The 14,995-nt window shown below is 39.5% G+C and overlaps 1 protein-coding gene across 1 annotated transcript in view; it reads left to right on the top strand.

Moving 5' to 3' along the window:
* Nucleotides 1-14,995, top strand: part of myo6b (myosin VIb) — a 36,843-nt gene that overhangs the window by 1,779 nt on the left and 20,069 nt on the right. Inside the window, exons 2-15 of the mRNA XM_075447637.1 lie at nucleotides 1,826-1,972; nucleotides 4,322-4,391; nucleotides 4,506-4,579; nucleotides 4,982-5,111; nucleotides 5,847-5,952; nucleotides 6,149-6,204; nucleotides 6,296-6,393; nucleotides 6,475-6,639; nucleotides 7,340-7,420; nucleotides 8,736-8,916; nucleotides 9,794-9,938; nucleotides 11,230-11,387; nucleotides 11,763-11,854; nucleotides 12,313-12,385. Coding sequence (XP_075303752.1) covers nucleotides 1,856-1,972; nucleotides 4,322-4,391; nucleotides 4,506-4,579; nucleotides 4,982-5,111; nucleotides 5,847-5,952; nucleotides 6,149-6,204; nucleotides 6,296-6,393; nucleotides 6,475-6,639; nucleotides 7,340-7,420; nucleotides 8,736-8,916; nucleotides 9,794-9,938; nucleotides 11,230-11,387; nucleotides 11,763-11,854; nucleotides 12,313-12,385 — 1,546 coding nt within the window. The 5' untranslated portion in view covers nucleotides 1,826-1,855. The remainder of the gene's footprint in view (nucleotides 1-1,825; nucleotides 1,973-4,321; nucleotides 4,392-4,505; nucleotides 4,580-4,981; nucleotides 5,112-5,846; nucleotides 5,953-6,148; nucleotides 6,205-6,295; nucleotides 6,394-6,474; nucleotides 6,640-7,339; nucleotides 7,421-8,735; nucleotides 8,917-9,793; nucleotides 9,939-11,229; nucleotides 11,388-11,762; nucleotides 11,855-12,312; nucleotides 12,386-14,995) is intronic.

Raw genomic sequence — 14,995 nt, 5'->3', positions numbered from 1 at the left:
CCTCTTGTGTTGGCCTAGCAACCTTGAGTTAGATATCTGTTGTAAATAGAAGGCATTGCTCTACGATGAGATGGGTCATAAAACAATAAACTGAGATAACAGCATGTCGTTTTCCTTTATCTTATATTCAGTCTCTGTGGCAGGTGCTGTAGTATTATACAGTTCTAATAAATCACATTAAAAGTACAACATATAGCACTTGGCAGCTGTCTGAGTACTTAAATGCACGGCTCAAGGAAATTGCACTTGCATTAATTTCAACAGCATGTTCCAGCGTTTCCGTAATAATAAATTGGTGAAAGGTTGACTGCTGTAAGAGACCAAGAATCTCCGAATGGCTTGATTCACCATAACAAATCTATTGTAAAAGATCTTCCCATCCCTCACTGCTCCTGTCGTCTCTTAAAGTCACAATTATTCATTTTATCCATTGAAAACTGTTGAATAATATATACGATCGGTTGTATTTTCACTTTATATAAGTAGAAAAAAAAAAAAGCAGAAAGGAACTGGATATAAATTAAAAAGAGGGCAGCAATTTCTGCTCAAACTTGCACTGTTGTCGGCGGGTGCTAACGTACCCACAACCCTGACAGGCACAAAGAGAATACAGGCAGGGGTTAATGTCTCTGTAGGAAAACACCCCACCACACACTTCTATTGCAGTATTGCAGGTTAGATCCATCTTGACGCTAAATCGACTGCATCGTTAAACATTGGGATATATCAGTAGTTTCCATCAAATACCCTCTCTTTTTGAATTCACAATATTAGTTGTTGAATTAAAGCAGGTTAACAACACGCTTGTGAAAACTCAAGTTTCACATTTGACTGAAGATGCTTTAAGATTGTCAACAGATCCAGCTAAAAGTGATCTGCCTGGTTGTCGCCACTGCTGTCGTCATTTGTGAAAGAATATCTCACGAGATTAACAAAACCGCCAAATGCATAAAGCTGTGCATTTTGTCAGAGACTACAAAGACTCAGAAAGTTGACTCTTCAGGATTTGTATGTACACATTTCACAAAAAGTCCTGTAGAAATCCACCAACTCTTAACCACTGGCCCTTTGTGAATTTAAAGTAATTCAGGAGGCCTTTAGTTTAAATGGATTATCTCGTGTGTAGTTTTAGCTTGGACATCAAACATGCTTCCAGACAATTGTGGGTCACTTGGGGTCATGTTTTCCTTGCTAGGGGATTTGAGTCCCTGAGGATACAACTGTATCCTCACTGCAGTGAGAGATCCTCTCTTACAAGATCAGTAGGTGGATAACAAGTTAATGAAAAGCAGAGCAGACAGCAGCAGCTGGTATAGTCCCAGTCACTTAATGCAAATGGATCTGCAATGTCACCGTGGATTAATTTGTTCATTAATTCCTTCTAATCTATCTTGAGAGTTCATTAAAGTTGCTTTAGCTGCTTTACATAGTGTTCACATCAATTAAAAAGTTAACTTGTTACTGCAAAATGTTACTCTTTCCAAGACTTTTACTGAACTATGCTATTTAAACTTATTGTGATATTTGAAGGGACACACATAGTTAATACCAGACAAATAAGGATTAGGTGAAAAACGACCTTTTGTTTAAGTCTCTCAATAGCAATACTTTCATTAGCTGTGCAGTAGTGAAGTACATGCAAGGTAAATATCATGTGTGCATATATATTAGACTTGAGAAACAGACAATGAAGGAACTTGGAAGCCAAGTTTGTTTAAGGAACTTGATGTAAAATGCAAATCTGTGTATTGCATTTTGCATGCCTATCTTAACCCCTCCTCCTCTCACGTTGGCTTTCTTCCTCTCCCTGCCCCTCACCTGACAGTTGTGTGGCTGTGCTGAGCAGAGGTAAGCCATGGAGGACGGGAAGCCAGTGTGGGCGCCCCACCCCACCGACGGGTTCCAGCTGGGCGTGATCGTTGACATAGGAGCCGACACGCTCACGATAGAACCAACGAACCAGAGGGGCAAGGTGGGTCATACACACAAGCCGAGACTTTCAGTTTAAAAGCAAGTTTGTGGTGCAAAATACACTTCTACATTTTTGTGCCTTAATCCCAGAGGGCTCATCGCCATCTACACGTAACTGCATATTCATGTGCAGAGCTTTAAGGAAAATGACAATAAAAGAAGAGTTATAATTTCTGTAGATATGTTTCGGTCTGTTTCAAGTGTGATTTCAGGTAGGAAGGCGTTAGCGCAACAATGTGTGAAATGTGAGAAACACCAGAGACCACATGTACAGAGACATAAATAAATGAAGAGAAGCAGCAGGTGGGCTGATAGGGTTGCCTGGAGAAGAGCAGCTCATTAGGAGGTAAAGGCCACCTGTTACACCTGAGCCATCACGTGTCCACAGCAAGCAGGCCTCTGATGTTTACAACAGACATGTAGTGGAGGCTTTTGTTTTGACCGAACTATTAATACCACAATTACTGCCCGGCCAAGTCTCACACCAGGGATGTTATAGCGGGCATAGAATTGGTGTCTCGAATAACATCCCTGGTGTGGCTCAGTTCGGCATAGTAGGGGAAGCAGCAGCCATCATTAATCCTTAACAGGATTTGTTTGATTCTGTTCCGTGCACAGTGCCTTCAAAATGACTGTGTGAGGATGAGCCAGCCCGCACAAGGCCCTGAAGGTGCTGAATGGAGTACAGCTTTCATTAGTTGTATTATTCTCACAAGTGCTTTTCTAACATGTTTATTATCTCAAGTTGCTACTAAAGAGACGATGAGATGTGTTTCTTGCATTTTAAAATATATCCAGCCCACGTTCATGTTCTTAATTTTTTTATTATTTGTCAGTAATGTATATTAATAGAAAATGGTTTTAAATGAAAATGTAAAATTTCTTTTGTAAGTATTTCCCTATTAATATTGAGGGTGAGGAAAAAAAACATAATTAATTAGTTTGGGTTACATAAGTAACAGGAAATTATGCAACAACAGGGCTGCTGAAATTATTATATTAGGTGCAGATGAGGCTCTCTGTTTATCTGTAATAATGATTTTTCTGGTTTGGATATCAATAATACATTTTTTTTAAAGTAGCTTGTGGAAAGCGACACACAGGTCAGCAGAATAAAGTTTTACACAGCGCTTTCACTGTAAATTCTCAGGGGAATTACCTACTGCATTCATGTTAGATCATACTGAGACATTTGATGGACTTAGTACTCAGGAGCTGAGAGGGTAGATTTTGATTATTATTTGATCTGATGTGGATGTTTGTATTCTCGCACGCAGCTTATCTTGAGAATTTCACATTTTCAGTACACGTATAGCTTACAGGTCTTATAATTCCTCACTTGGAAGACTAACTTTTTTGAGGATTTATTTCATGATTTTCATCATCACTTCATTAGAGATGAATTCTGTCCCATTCAGTGGACCAATGAAAGGCCCATTGAATGCCTCTTTTAACTGCAAACTTGAGCTCATTAGTGGCTTAGCTCTGGGGCCTACCCTTAGCCCATCTACCTTTTTTTTTTTTTTTCGCCGTCAGTTTTATTGGTCAGACATTTTTCACATGGTCGTTACTGTTTATGGCCTTGCTCAGGTTTGTGCCAAGTTCCTGCAGCAGGCACACAAAGCTCATTCTGTTTATGCTTGCCGGCTGTTTGTGGCAATAAACCATGCATCATTGCGCAGAGAGGATCATGCTCACTTCTTCAGCCAGTGGTTCTGATATGCAGAAGGCAGTGTGTGTTACACATTACATCCAAATGGTGAAAAAGCTGCTTATGTTGTTGCTATATGCTTTAGAAAAACAATACACGATTACCCTTTCTTAAATCTTGAGGGTAAAGTTAGTCTCTAACGACTTGATGGGTTCCTGTAAAACCAGCACTTATCTGCTCCTGACCACATACACACCACCGAATAACTCAGTCAGGTGTTCAGATCCTGTTGCTCTCCCACCAAATTATTCATCGTCCTGCCATGTCTCCCCTTGTTTCTCTCACAGCTGACTTGTTCCATTGAGTTTATTTCCATGAACTCAGACTTTTAAACAATAGAGTGAAAACATCAGTAACTAATGTAGCCTGTGAACATGTCAGTCTATACATCATTATGGGGATCCTTTAGCATGATAAATGTTTCATGTTTGTGCATGCTTGCCCAGCTGTTAACGATGTTTAATATGTGTCTCTATTTTCAAATGATGAGCTTTTCTAATTGCTAGAACTAAACCGCGAGTGTTGTTGTACATAATGTTGGCACAGATTAATGAAGACGGTACAACTTGCAGCACGTATGTCTCTCCTGTGAATTGCATCATGTAAATGTTACAATAATTAGGTTGATTCATGTTACAGACTTTTCTTGCTCCGATGAACCAAGTCTTCCCTGCAGAGGATGATGTCAACAAGTATGTTGATGATAACTGTAAGTTTTTACCGAAATTAAACTCGTTGAAAATGTATATACACAATCACATATATATTTAATTCTGCGAGAATTGGATTTTACATCTGCTATTTGTGCCCTCGGTCGTTACAGGTTCCCTTATGTACTTGAATGAAGCCACTCTTCTCAACAATGTCAGAGTGCGGTACAGTAAAGACCACATCTATGTATGTATCCCTCTGTAATGATCTGCCTTTGTCCAAGTATATATTCCACACAGTGCTGCTCTTGTTATTGGTTAGAGACATTACCATTTAATTAGCTCATACAACAGGTTGGAGAGCAGAAAGACAGGGTCTGTATCCTTGATTCCCCAAGAGGAAAAGTACCAGGTGGCAAAGAGGGAAGGGCAGCTAGACAAAGGCCAGACTGGCAAACCCAGTCTTGACCTCACTTAGGAAATGAGGAACAGCTGGTAGATGAGAAATGTAAGACATGAAAACAAGTTATGGTGTGTTTCCTCAGTCCTCAGTAGGGTCATTTTCACTTCTTTTGTCTTTCATTGTTCAATAATTTAGCTTATTTAAATGCAGTTAACCTAATTGTGCTTGCATTTGCTTCACTTGCAGACCTTTGTGGCTAATATCCTGATAGCTATTAATCCTTACTATGACATACCAAAACTGTACGGCCCTGATGCCATCAAGTCGTACCGAGGGAAATCACTGGGCACTCTGCCACCGCATGTCTATGCTATAGGTGAGAGCTCACGCCGATCTTTGGTTACGGTTTGCAAACACACTGTACACATTTTGCACCTCCTTAAGGGTGAGGGTGAGCCTGAATGAGTTTGTTATAGAGAAACACATAGGCAGCGATGAGGGAGAAGACAGCAATTTGAACTGATTGCTGAGTTTTTAAAGTCCTTGAAAATATTCCCGGAAATATCCCACTAAGCACTTATAGTGGATCATAAGATACATTTAGAGGGATTGTTCTTGTACGAGTTGAAATGAAGTAAGCATGTAACATATATAAATACAAGCTTTAGCAAAAGCAAAATAGAATTAAATTTTTTCAAACTAATGAGACGTTCTGTGTTTAATGCTTAGATACAGAATGGAGTTTTATCTCTGAGAGCAACAATTATGGAGGTGGTCACAGGGCCAAACTGAAGTCTGTTTACCCAATAGAGAAAGGCTGAACACACGTCATAGCATGGTCTCTGTAAAAAGGACCTGTGGCAGTTTTCCTTTACAAAATCTACCTTTGTCAGAATTTAATAAAGGGGATTGCATCTTTATAGAAGTTTTTGTCGTTTTTATGTGCAGAGAACTTCATTTAAATTTCATTATCATCCTCTTGTTGTCACAGTTATTCTTGAAGAAACCTTGATAAATAAAATTATGAATAATTTGACCTATCATTATGCCCTGCTAATGCCAGAAAGTAAATTAATCTGTTTTCATTTTGTCTTTCATATGTTTGGCTTAGCGGACAAAGCCTACAGGGACATGAAGGTTTTAAAGATGAGCCAGTCCATCATAGTTTCTGGTGAATCTGGTGCCGGAAAGACTGAAAACACCAAGTTTGTTCTCAGGTATGAGACCAACTGAAACACTCCCTTTTTCTTTTCCTTTTGGTGAACAAAGTCTGACACCTAATCACGACACAATTACGATAAAGTTTACATGTCACAAATAGCCCCTAAAACAGTAATTTGTTGTTACTGTCGCTGAATGATAAGCAGCCACAGTAATGTAGGATGTAATTGTTTTCTTATCCCTATCGTTCAGATATCTGACAACAACATATGGAAGTGGTCAAGATATTGATGAGAGAATTGTGGAAGGTAATACATGCACAAGGAAATATATTGGTTTTATATGCACTGTTTTTGGGTCTCTTTATCTTGAATTAACTTTTTTCCTTTCATACCTCAGCAAATCCTCTTCTGGAAGCCTTTGGAAATGCAAAAACAGTCCGGAATAATAACAGCAGTCGCTTCGGGAAGTTTGTAGAAATCCACTTTAACGACAAAGTAAGTGCTGACAGCTTCTATTGTGCTAGTTTGTTTTACGATTTCCTCATTTAAGATGGGATTTCTTCTTTGTGCCACCAGAAGGCAGTTGTGGGGGGATTTGTGTCCCACTACCTGTTGGAGAAGTCAAGGATTTGTATGCAAAGTAACGACGAGAGGAACTACCACATTTTCTACAGGCTGTGTGCAGGCGCATCGGAGGACCTGAAGAAGACATTACACCTGGACTCTCCAGACAGTTTCAGGGTCAGTTGGTGGAGTAGCAATATTTCTAAAGAAAAAAGAACAACAAATTTAATGCTGTTAAAATGAAAAGAAGATTGATTATATTTTATCATTCCCACCTGAAATAAACTGAAAAGTAAAGCTGAGTTGTGATGTTTTGATCTTTTTTATGCAATTACATTGTCTTTATTTGTTCGTGGGTTCTTAGAAAAAGTATTGGTTGGCAGTTTTGTGGAATCCCACTTGATTTGACAGGGGTTTTGTTTTTTTTATAGGGATCTCTTTACACAAACTAAAAATTTTCCCAGATTAAAATCATGTCCCTTCAGCAGCAAAACATGTCACCACTGGATTCTTTGTCTTTTGAATACAATTATCAGCTCAACAGGGGCAAAGCGAAGGAGCAAGTCTACCCCAGCCTTAATTTTCTTCAACATGCTCTACTAGACGGCATTGGACAGATAAACCAGTGGCTCATGTTGCTTTTTCTTTTTCGGAAATGTTTATCAACACATTTAGTCCCTGAGGTGACACCCACATGAACAGAGGCAGTTATTTTATGCAATTTGCCTTCAGTCAGCTGTATAGCAATACTGGGAGATAATGATTGTGAAAACTAATAACATCCCCAGCAGATTTTTCACTGAGATTGAAATATATTCCTCAGATTACTGAAATTGTTACAATTGTTTCTAAGTTGAATTTTTTCTCTCTCTTGCAGTACCTGAACCGAGGATGTACCAGATACTTTGCCAGTAAAGACTGTGATAAACAAATAATGCAAAGCCGCAAGAGCCCTGAGGTAATCTCCTATTCTGTTCTGGTTTACTCTCTGTAATCCAATGCTTTGCATTTTTCTTTGGTTATCAGTTTAAACCTCATTTTGATACCGTTTTGTTCGGATACCTGAAATAAATCATGATATGATATTTTGTCTCCCACACTGATGGGAGTGCACTATACAGATAACTATGTCATCAAATCAGTGTCCCTCAACCTCAAGTTAAATGTTTAACTGCTCTGTTCTTGAATCTTTCGAATGAAATGTAATTTGCATTGTTGTCTTAAGATATGACATTCTTTCCAGATTCAGATTCATTTGAAACAGAAATATTCATGAAATAAATGGATTTTGATAAAGTTGACATAAAATGTCAAATGGTCCTTTAACATGCCTGATATCAGTTGTGCTCACTATTGTATTCTAAACTATTATAATCTATTAATATATATCTTTGAAGTTTTAGGTAAAAGTGTATTTCATGTAATATGTTGCTTATTAAGTCAGCTGTCATCTGTCTGCCCCACCTCATGTTTGTGTAATGTGCAGGACGATAAGGTGATGTTTTCTTTTCAAGGCCTTGTGCTCCCTACTCTTCCTCTTACGTTTTCCCCAAACTAAACCCTGAATCTGCCGGGGATGTAGGTGCTCCTGTTTGTAGTGAAAACAGGAAATCGGTGCACTTCCTCTTTGTCTGCATGTGCATGCCAGGTTTGGATTTGTGTTTGGTTATTCAGTTGTTTTCAGTCATATGGTGCAGGGCTGCATAATTATTGTGTTTTCCTGCAAAATAAATGTCAATATAACATGAAGCACTGTTCTGATTGAGACAAAACTTGTTAATAGTCTATTAAATGGCATCATATTCAGCATGAGCATTAATTGTGCAGCCCTTGTCGATTATTAAGTCACTTTAATCTTCAGTTAACCTAATAAAGACACCGAATAAAGCATGAAACATTTCACTCTTTATTCCTCTTCTCATAGCTTTTATCATTAGGGCTTTCATATTTCTGAATATTACATTGGCTCTGTCATTTCAAACACCTAAATGCAGTGGTCATCAAGGCATTTCCAGACAAAACTACATAGCAGTATCAGTTACCAAAGTGGGGAGCTTGCTGTGTGCTACTGGTGGAGGTATTTCCTTACAATATATTTTGGTTTGTTCAAGATCCTCTTTAGCTTTTGTCTTTTAGTTTTGTGTGAGCTGTTGGGTTCAGTTCAGTTCCAAGTCAGATTTTCTCATTGCCTCAGACAAGCAGCTGAAACTGAAACCACAGTGTTCATGGTGCTTGTCTCTTTGCAGTTTATAACTCTCTTGTGTATTGTGCAGCATCTGAAGTTGGGCGCTCTGAAGGACCCTCTTCTTGACGACCAGGGAGACTTTAACAGGATGTGCGTGGCCATGAAGAAGATTGGTCTGAATGACACAGAGAAGCTGGATCTTTTCAGGGTTGTCGCTGGCGTTCTGCATCTGGGGAACATTGACTTTGAAGAAACAGGGAGCTCTTCAGGTGAGGCAGAGGCTGTAATTTCAAATAGTTTCATAATACTTTAGGATAATCTGCAAAATTGTCCAAAAGTGGTATTTAGGCAAGTTTAAATGAAGACTGTTTTGTGTTGCCATGAGGTGATGTCTATTTGCATCTGCTCCTTTACGGGTTGATCTTTTATTGTTGTGTTCCAGTATTTCCTTTCAGCACTATCTGTGGAAACCGTCCCGTTTTGTTTTCTTTTTAAGCAAATTTTAAAAAATGACTTCCTCCACTTTTGAAGTTTTATAATTTTTTGTATAATTTTGAATTGAATAATCAGCCTCTTGACCAAAACAGGAAAAGGTTGTTTTTTTTAATTTGTTAATTCAACACATGTAACAGCATGGATGTCAGTAGTTTTGTTATTAAAGGAAACATTTTAAAAACGGAACCATGTCCCTGAACATCATCACTGCTTGGTCTGAAGTGGTGATAAAAAAGGACCTCTGTTACGATGGCAACTACAAGCTGTTATTCCCTTTGTTTTTATTGCTTAAATCTTCAATCAAGGTCTATGCGGAGGAAAGATTAATCTTTCAAATGTAACTTGTGCTGTTCTAGAAGAGCGACTCGTGTCTCTCCCGCTGCGGTACAATAAACACGGACCGTTGCTGAACCTCTCAGTCACATAAGCCTCTTATTAGACTGCTTTTTGGTGCTGCTATTCATTCACTGTTTACTTGCATTTGGTTCAAAAGACAACACCATTCACGTTCAGCTGTGAGGCTCAAAAACAATTCTCCAAGTTAATATGCAATGAAGTTGCTCTCAAAGCAGTTGGCAGGAAGTTATAGAAAAGCATCCTGCATGTTCAGAACCTGTGGCTTGCATATTTTTTTATTGTTTTGTCTTACAGGTGGTTGCAGCCTAAAGAATCAGTCAGACAAGACTTTAGAGTACTGTGCTGACTTGTTGGGCCTGGACAAGGACGACCTGCGCGTCAGCCTCACAACAAGAGTCATGCTCACTACAGCAGGGGGCGCCAAAGGCACAGTTATCAAGTAAGGGCAACAGTAATGAGCTTTAAATGTCTAGATATTTATTGATAAAAACATACCCCTTAATCTTTTTAAAAGCCAAAGCCATTGTTCACTGCTGAAAAACAATTTAAACTCACTGAACTAGCAGAATGCTGACAGGAGATTTCAAATTTGTAAATTATCAGAGATATATATATAACTGTCAGAGATTAGCGAAGTAGAATTTAAATAATGAATGCGTCTTATGTGCAGCCGTTGTTCTAAAGACTGTATGTATTAGTTCACAGCTAAATTGTACAACATGATTTTGTACATTTAAAAAAACAAATAATTAAATACTTGTTCCAAAAAAATACACCCCAAAAAACAAGGAAAAAATTGTATTTACACTGCTCATATCATCTTTTGCGGTGTTGTAGTATTTGAGTGATAGGGCCAGGTTTGATAGATTAATATTTCAAAAGGGCCAGATGCTGGGCTGGCCTGGAAGTGTTTTCTCCATATAAATAATGCAATCTGTATCTGAGGAGGAAAGGGAGCATGGCTCCAGTACAGTGAAGCCCCAGTGTCTGGGGAGCAGGTGGAGTGAAGGGGGGACTGTCTTTGTTACTCTGCTCCAGACAAATCCACCCTTCCCAATGGGAGGTTGGGTGTAACAGAAGGGGGTGGAGACAAAACAGTCTTTTAACTTGTGTGCACACGAGACATTGCAGCAGATAGAAATGACTGAGATCAGTTGTCAGAATTCTAGATGTTTTTATTTCACGTAACTTTTGTCATAGTAAAAACAAGAAAGGGTCAAATTAGACTGCCGTCACGAATGGATCAGTGCTGTTCGCAATGGATTCATCTTTCTGGAGAGCTGACTGGGTTGAATGTCATTAGAAAGTAGTGGGATAAGCTATAACAATGCCAAACAGAGTTCCTTCAGTTTTAAATTCAGCTTCGTCCTAACTGGGACAGCTGAGTTGAACTCTTGGTCACTGTGGAGCTGCACTTTGTCACATCAGTCAACGTTTTTGAATAATTTCAACATGAATAGTATTAAAGTGCCCTCAGAGAGCCTAATAGAGTTCAATGCTTATATTTGAGAATTCCCTCTCTTTGACCAAGAAAGACCCTCATTTTTACAAAATCACCTAGCTGGAATAGAAAATACTGGAACTGAGGGCAAGATGTCTCAAAAAACATTTGCCGCTACCTTAAAGATGGGGTTGCCGAAAAAAAATCAAACGGAGACTTACTTTATTGGAGACGATCGTGTCCCAGTTTCAGTCTTTCTCTCACTGCCCCACTTTTTTTGTCCCCTCAGGGTGCCTCTGAAGGTGGAACAGGCAAACAATGCCCGTGATGCCCTGGCCAAGGCAGTGTACAGCCGCCTCTTTGATCATGTGGTGAAACGAGTAAACCAGTGTTTCCCCTTCCAGACCTCCTCCCACTTCATCGGCGTGTTGGACATAGCTGGGTTTGGTAATGACATGCAGTTCGTGCTGCAATAAATATAGAAGTTTCAAATAAAGTGTAGATTTAGCTAAAGAACCGGTTACATAAAAGACAAATCTCTGTTCCTGTTATTTCCCAAATTCACTGAGTTTTGCTCCCATCGGGATATGAATTTGTCATTGCTATGTTTGGAATTAAGTCTCTCGGAGAGACATTTGTCTGTGCGCAATACTTCCTTTTTTTAAGTACTCTAATACATATATACACTTCATTACCAGAGCCCTTGCCTGAGAGATAATTTTCCCTACTGCCATAATTAACACAGGCTTTGCAAAATTTTTTATTTTGTGAATTAATTGAAACATGAAATGTTTTTCTGCTTCTTCTATTTTTCCCCCTCAGAGTATTTTGAGCATAACAGCTTTGAGCAGTTCTGCATTAATTACTGCAATGAGAAACTACAGCAATTCTTCAACGAGCGCATTCTCAAAGAGGTGGGTGAGCAGCCTGTGTATTAGGGTGATTTGGTGTGTTTTACTTCTTCATCCCGGGGAACCTGCCACATCACAACACAGACGAGCCAAACTTTCTTAATCTTTCACGAGCCTGTTAGACGGGGTTTGGTGTTCCACGCTTCTTTGTCATCCCTTTTTTGTTGTCTTCCTTACGTTGTCCCTCCATCTCTCCTGTGTGTTCTCTCATTAGGATGGTAATTTCTCTGGGGAAATGATGAGGCTTGTTTCTCTCCTGTGATGTCTTAATGTTATTCTTTTCCAAGGTCTGCAATTAATGTGCCACATTTCTGGTTTTAGCCTCGTTATTATCCGAATCACATCAGTTTGATGTTTGTTTTTTGAGGAAGTGGAGAAATTTTTTTTATTTCAGGAAATCTTAGCAATGCCATTTTTAGGGTTGATTTTTTTTTTAAAACTTTTATATTTAATCACTGCAGGAGCAAGAACTATATCAAAAAGAAGGGCTTGGAGTGAATGAGGTGCATTATGTTGACAACCAGGACTGCATAGGTAAGTTTTCCTCCTAAATCCCTGCGTGATGTCTCTTTTTTAGAATTTCACTGTGTCCTTTTCTTAGAAGATGTCACTGATGAGTATAAAGATGATCTCAGCTTTACAGTAAAAAACAAGATGTTAGCCTGGGAATTCCCATGCTGCTTTGCGCTCGATTTCATTCTCACTGCAAAGTCAGCCTAGCCTGGCTGACGCGTCCACAATCTCGATGAGATGGTGGTCTGGGAACTAGGTGTGCATTTTCTCGTATTTGAGGCGTGGTTTACAAATATCTAGAGCCGTTTATTGGGCGCTATGAATGTCTCTCAAATGGCGTCTGGTTCTTCCCATGCTGCTTTGCGCGCGATTCATAGCCAATTGTATCACTTATACCAGATGACGACAGAAATTCGACGAGGAAGAAGAAGAAAAAAAAGTAAAATAAAAGTAAACTTGCGCTCTAAGCTACTTAAAGTGATGGTTCGGAGTAGATTCACCCTAGGGTCATTTGAACCGTGACATCCAGCTAAGTTTTTCCGATATTGGCTGAACATCAGCTGAGTTATTCCGAATAGCTTAGTACAAGCGCTAATGGACCCTGGCAGTATCTCCAAAATTACCACACTAAAATCACATGCCATGACACCAAACTTCTACAGTAGTACAAATATGGTCTGTACTCACAAAACGATGCATTTGGAAGTTTGTACATAGTCCAGGAGTTTATTATTATCAACACAAGCCTAATAGCTTCTCTGCTGCTAAAGCTGCGTCGACGTCACTTCCTTGATCTGGGAGCTTCAATGTAAGATGAGGGTTGATCTACTACTGTAGACAACAAAGCAAGGCTGCTCAATTTATGTAAATTTATGTAGAATATAGCATATACTTTGTTGTCTACAGTAGTAGATCAACCCGCAAGTTTACTTTTATTTTCCATTTTTTTCTTCTTCCTCGTCGAATTTCTGTCGTCATCTGGTATAAGTGATACAATTGGCTATGAATCGCGCGCAAAGCAGCATGGGAAGAACCTGACGTCATTTGATAGACATTCATAGCGCCCAATAAACGGCTCTAGGCATTCGTAAACCACACCTCAAATACGAGAAAATGCACACCTAGTTCCCAGACCACCATCTCATCGAGATTGTGGACGCGTCAGCCAGGCTAACAAGATGCAGGAATTTGTTCAGATCTGCCCCTGAAGCTGATGAGATGTCTGACTTGAACAAGTTTCAAATGACCAAGAATCAAAGCTATATGTGATTAAAGGATAAGACCGGTTTTTTGACATTGGGCCCTTGATTTCACATTATAGCATGATGTTCTACTCACCCCTGCTTGTTGTTGAACATTTGGAGCTGTTCCGAAGATATTCGCGAGGCGTCTGGCTGCTCTCTTGAGATATTCGGCCATGAAACGGTTTCCTATGGGCAAGCTTAAACAGGCACAAACTATGCTGTTTATAATTTATTAATTACTGTACACCAGCACTGATAACGTGGAGGTGCGTCGCTTACTTAAAAAAATCCGGGTTATTGTAATTTTGATTTTTTTTGTCGTAAAGTGGGTGTTACTGACGTCATCGTAGTGCTACTACCACAGACAGCCCACAGACCTGCTGCCTATTTATTCATTCAGCTAAAATTCAAAATTAGTAACCCGGATTTTTTTAAGTAAGCGATGCACCTCCACGTTATCAGTGCTAGTGTAGAGTAATTAATAAATTATAAACAGCATAGTTTGTGCCTGTATAAGCTTGCCCATAGGAAACCGTTTCATGGCCGAATATCTCAAGAGAGCAGCCAGACGCTTCGCGAATATCTTCGGAACAGCTCCAAATGACCAACAACAAGCAGGGGTGAGTAGAACATCATGTTATAATGTGAAATCAAGGGCCCAATGTCAAAAAACCGGTCTTATCCTTTAAGGGATTGTCCTGGATGGTCCTTGTAATGTTGATAAGCTGACACTGTGTTCCCTTCAAGAGCTTGTGCTGCAGAAAGTGCAAGAAGAACTGACAGAGATATGGGCACCTGAAGTGCCCTCGTACCCCAGATTTACTAGGGTGCAAGTGTAACAGCAGCTCAGACACATAGCAGTCATGTGGTTCTTTCTTCTGGAACCCACATCAACGCAGGGAAAGTACACCTGCTGCGGGGACAAAAATACAGACTTCTTATTATCCTCAAACCTGGCATATCCACGTGTCAGAGGAGAGTAAGTGCAGTGAGTGTTTGTGGGTTTTGTGGCCTCTCTTTTGTGTTGTGAGAAGATGGAGAAATTATGCCCTCTTGTTTTGGTTATGTCTCTCCTTGAATGAATCCTGGAATTATTGAGATGAAGTAGTCCACGTACCAAGGTGAAGCAGTTCGATTTGTATTTCAAAGGTTGTGATTATTCAGGTGTGAGGCTAACTGACAGCAGTGAATAACATTCATGACTTGCAAATGACCGTTTGGGCTGGCCATTAATTCACTCATCCATCTTCGGGATTTATGCACAGGTGCTTGTTCATGTAAATTTTCTCTAAGGTCCTTGGCCATCACATTATTTTCTCAACAGCGTTGCATGCATAATTCAAATTTCTGACTAAATGAGCATCCTGATAAACATGTTTTATACTTT

Source organism: Odontesthes bonariensis, chromosome 17 (genome assembly GCF_027942865.1).
Source record: "Odontesthes bonariensis isolate fOdoBon6 chromosome 17, fOdoBon6.hap1, whole genome shotgun sequence".
Classification (NCBI taxonomy): domain Eukaryota; kingdom Metazoa; phylum Chordata; class Actinopteri; order Atheriniformes; family Atherinopsidae; genus Odontesthes; species Odontesthes bonariensis.
The sequence above is the reverse complement of the archived record's forward strand: the minus strand, read 5'-3'. Positions and strand labels throughout refer to the sequence as shown.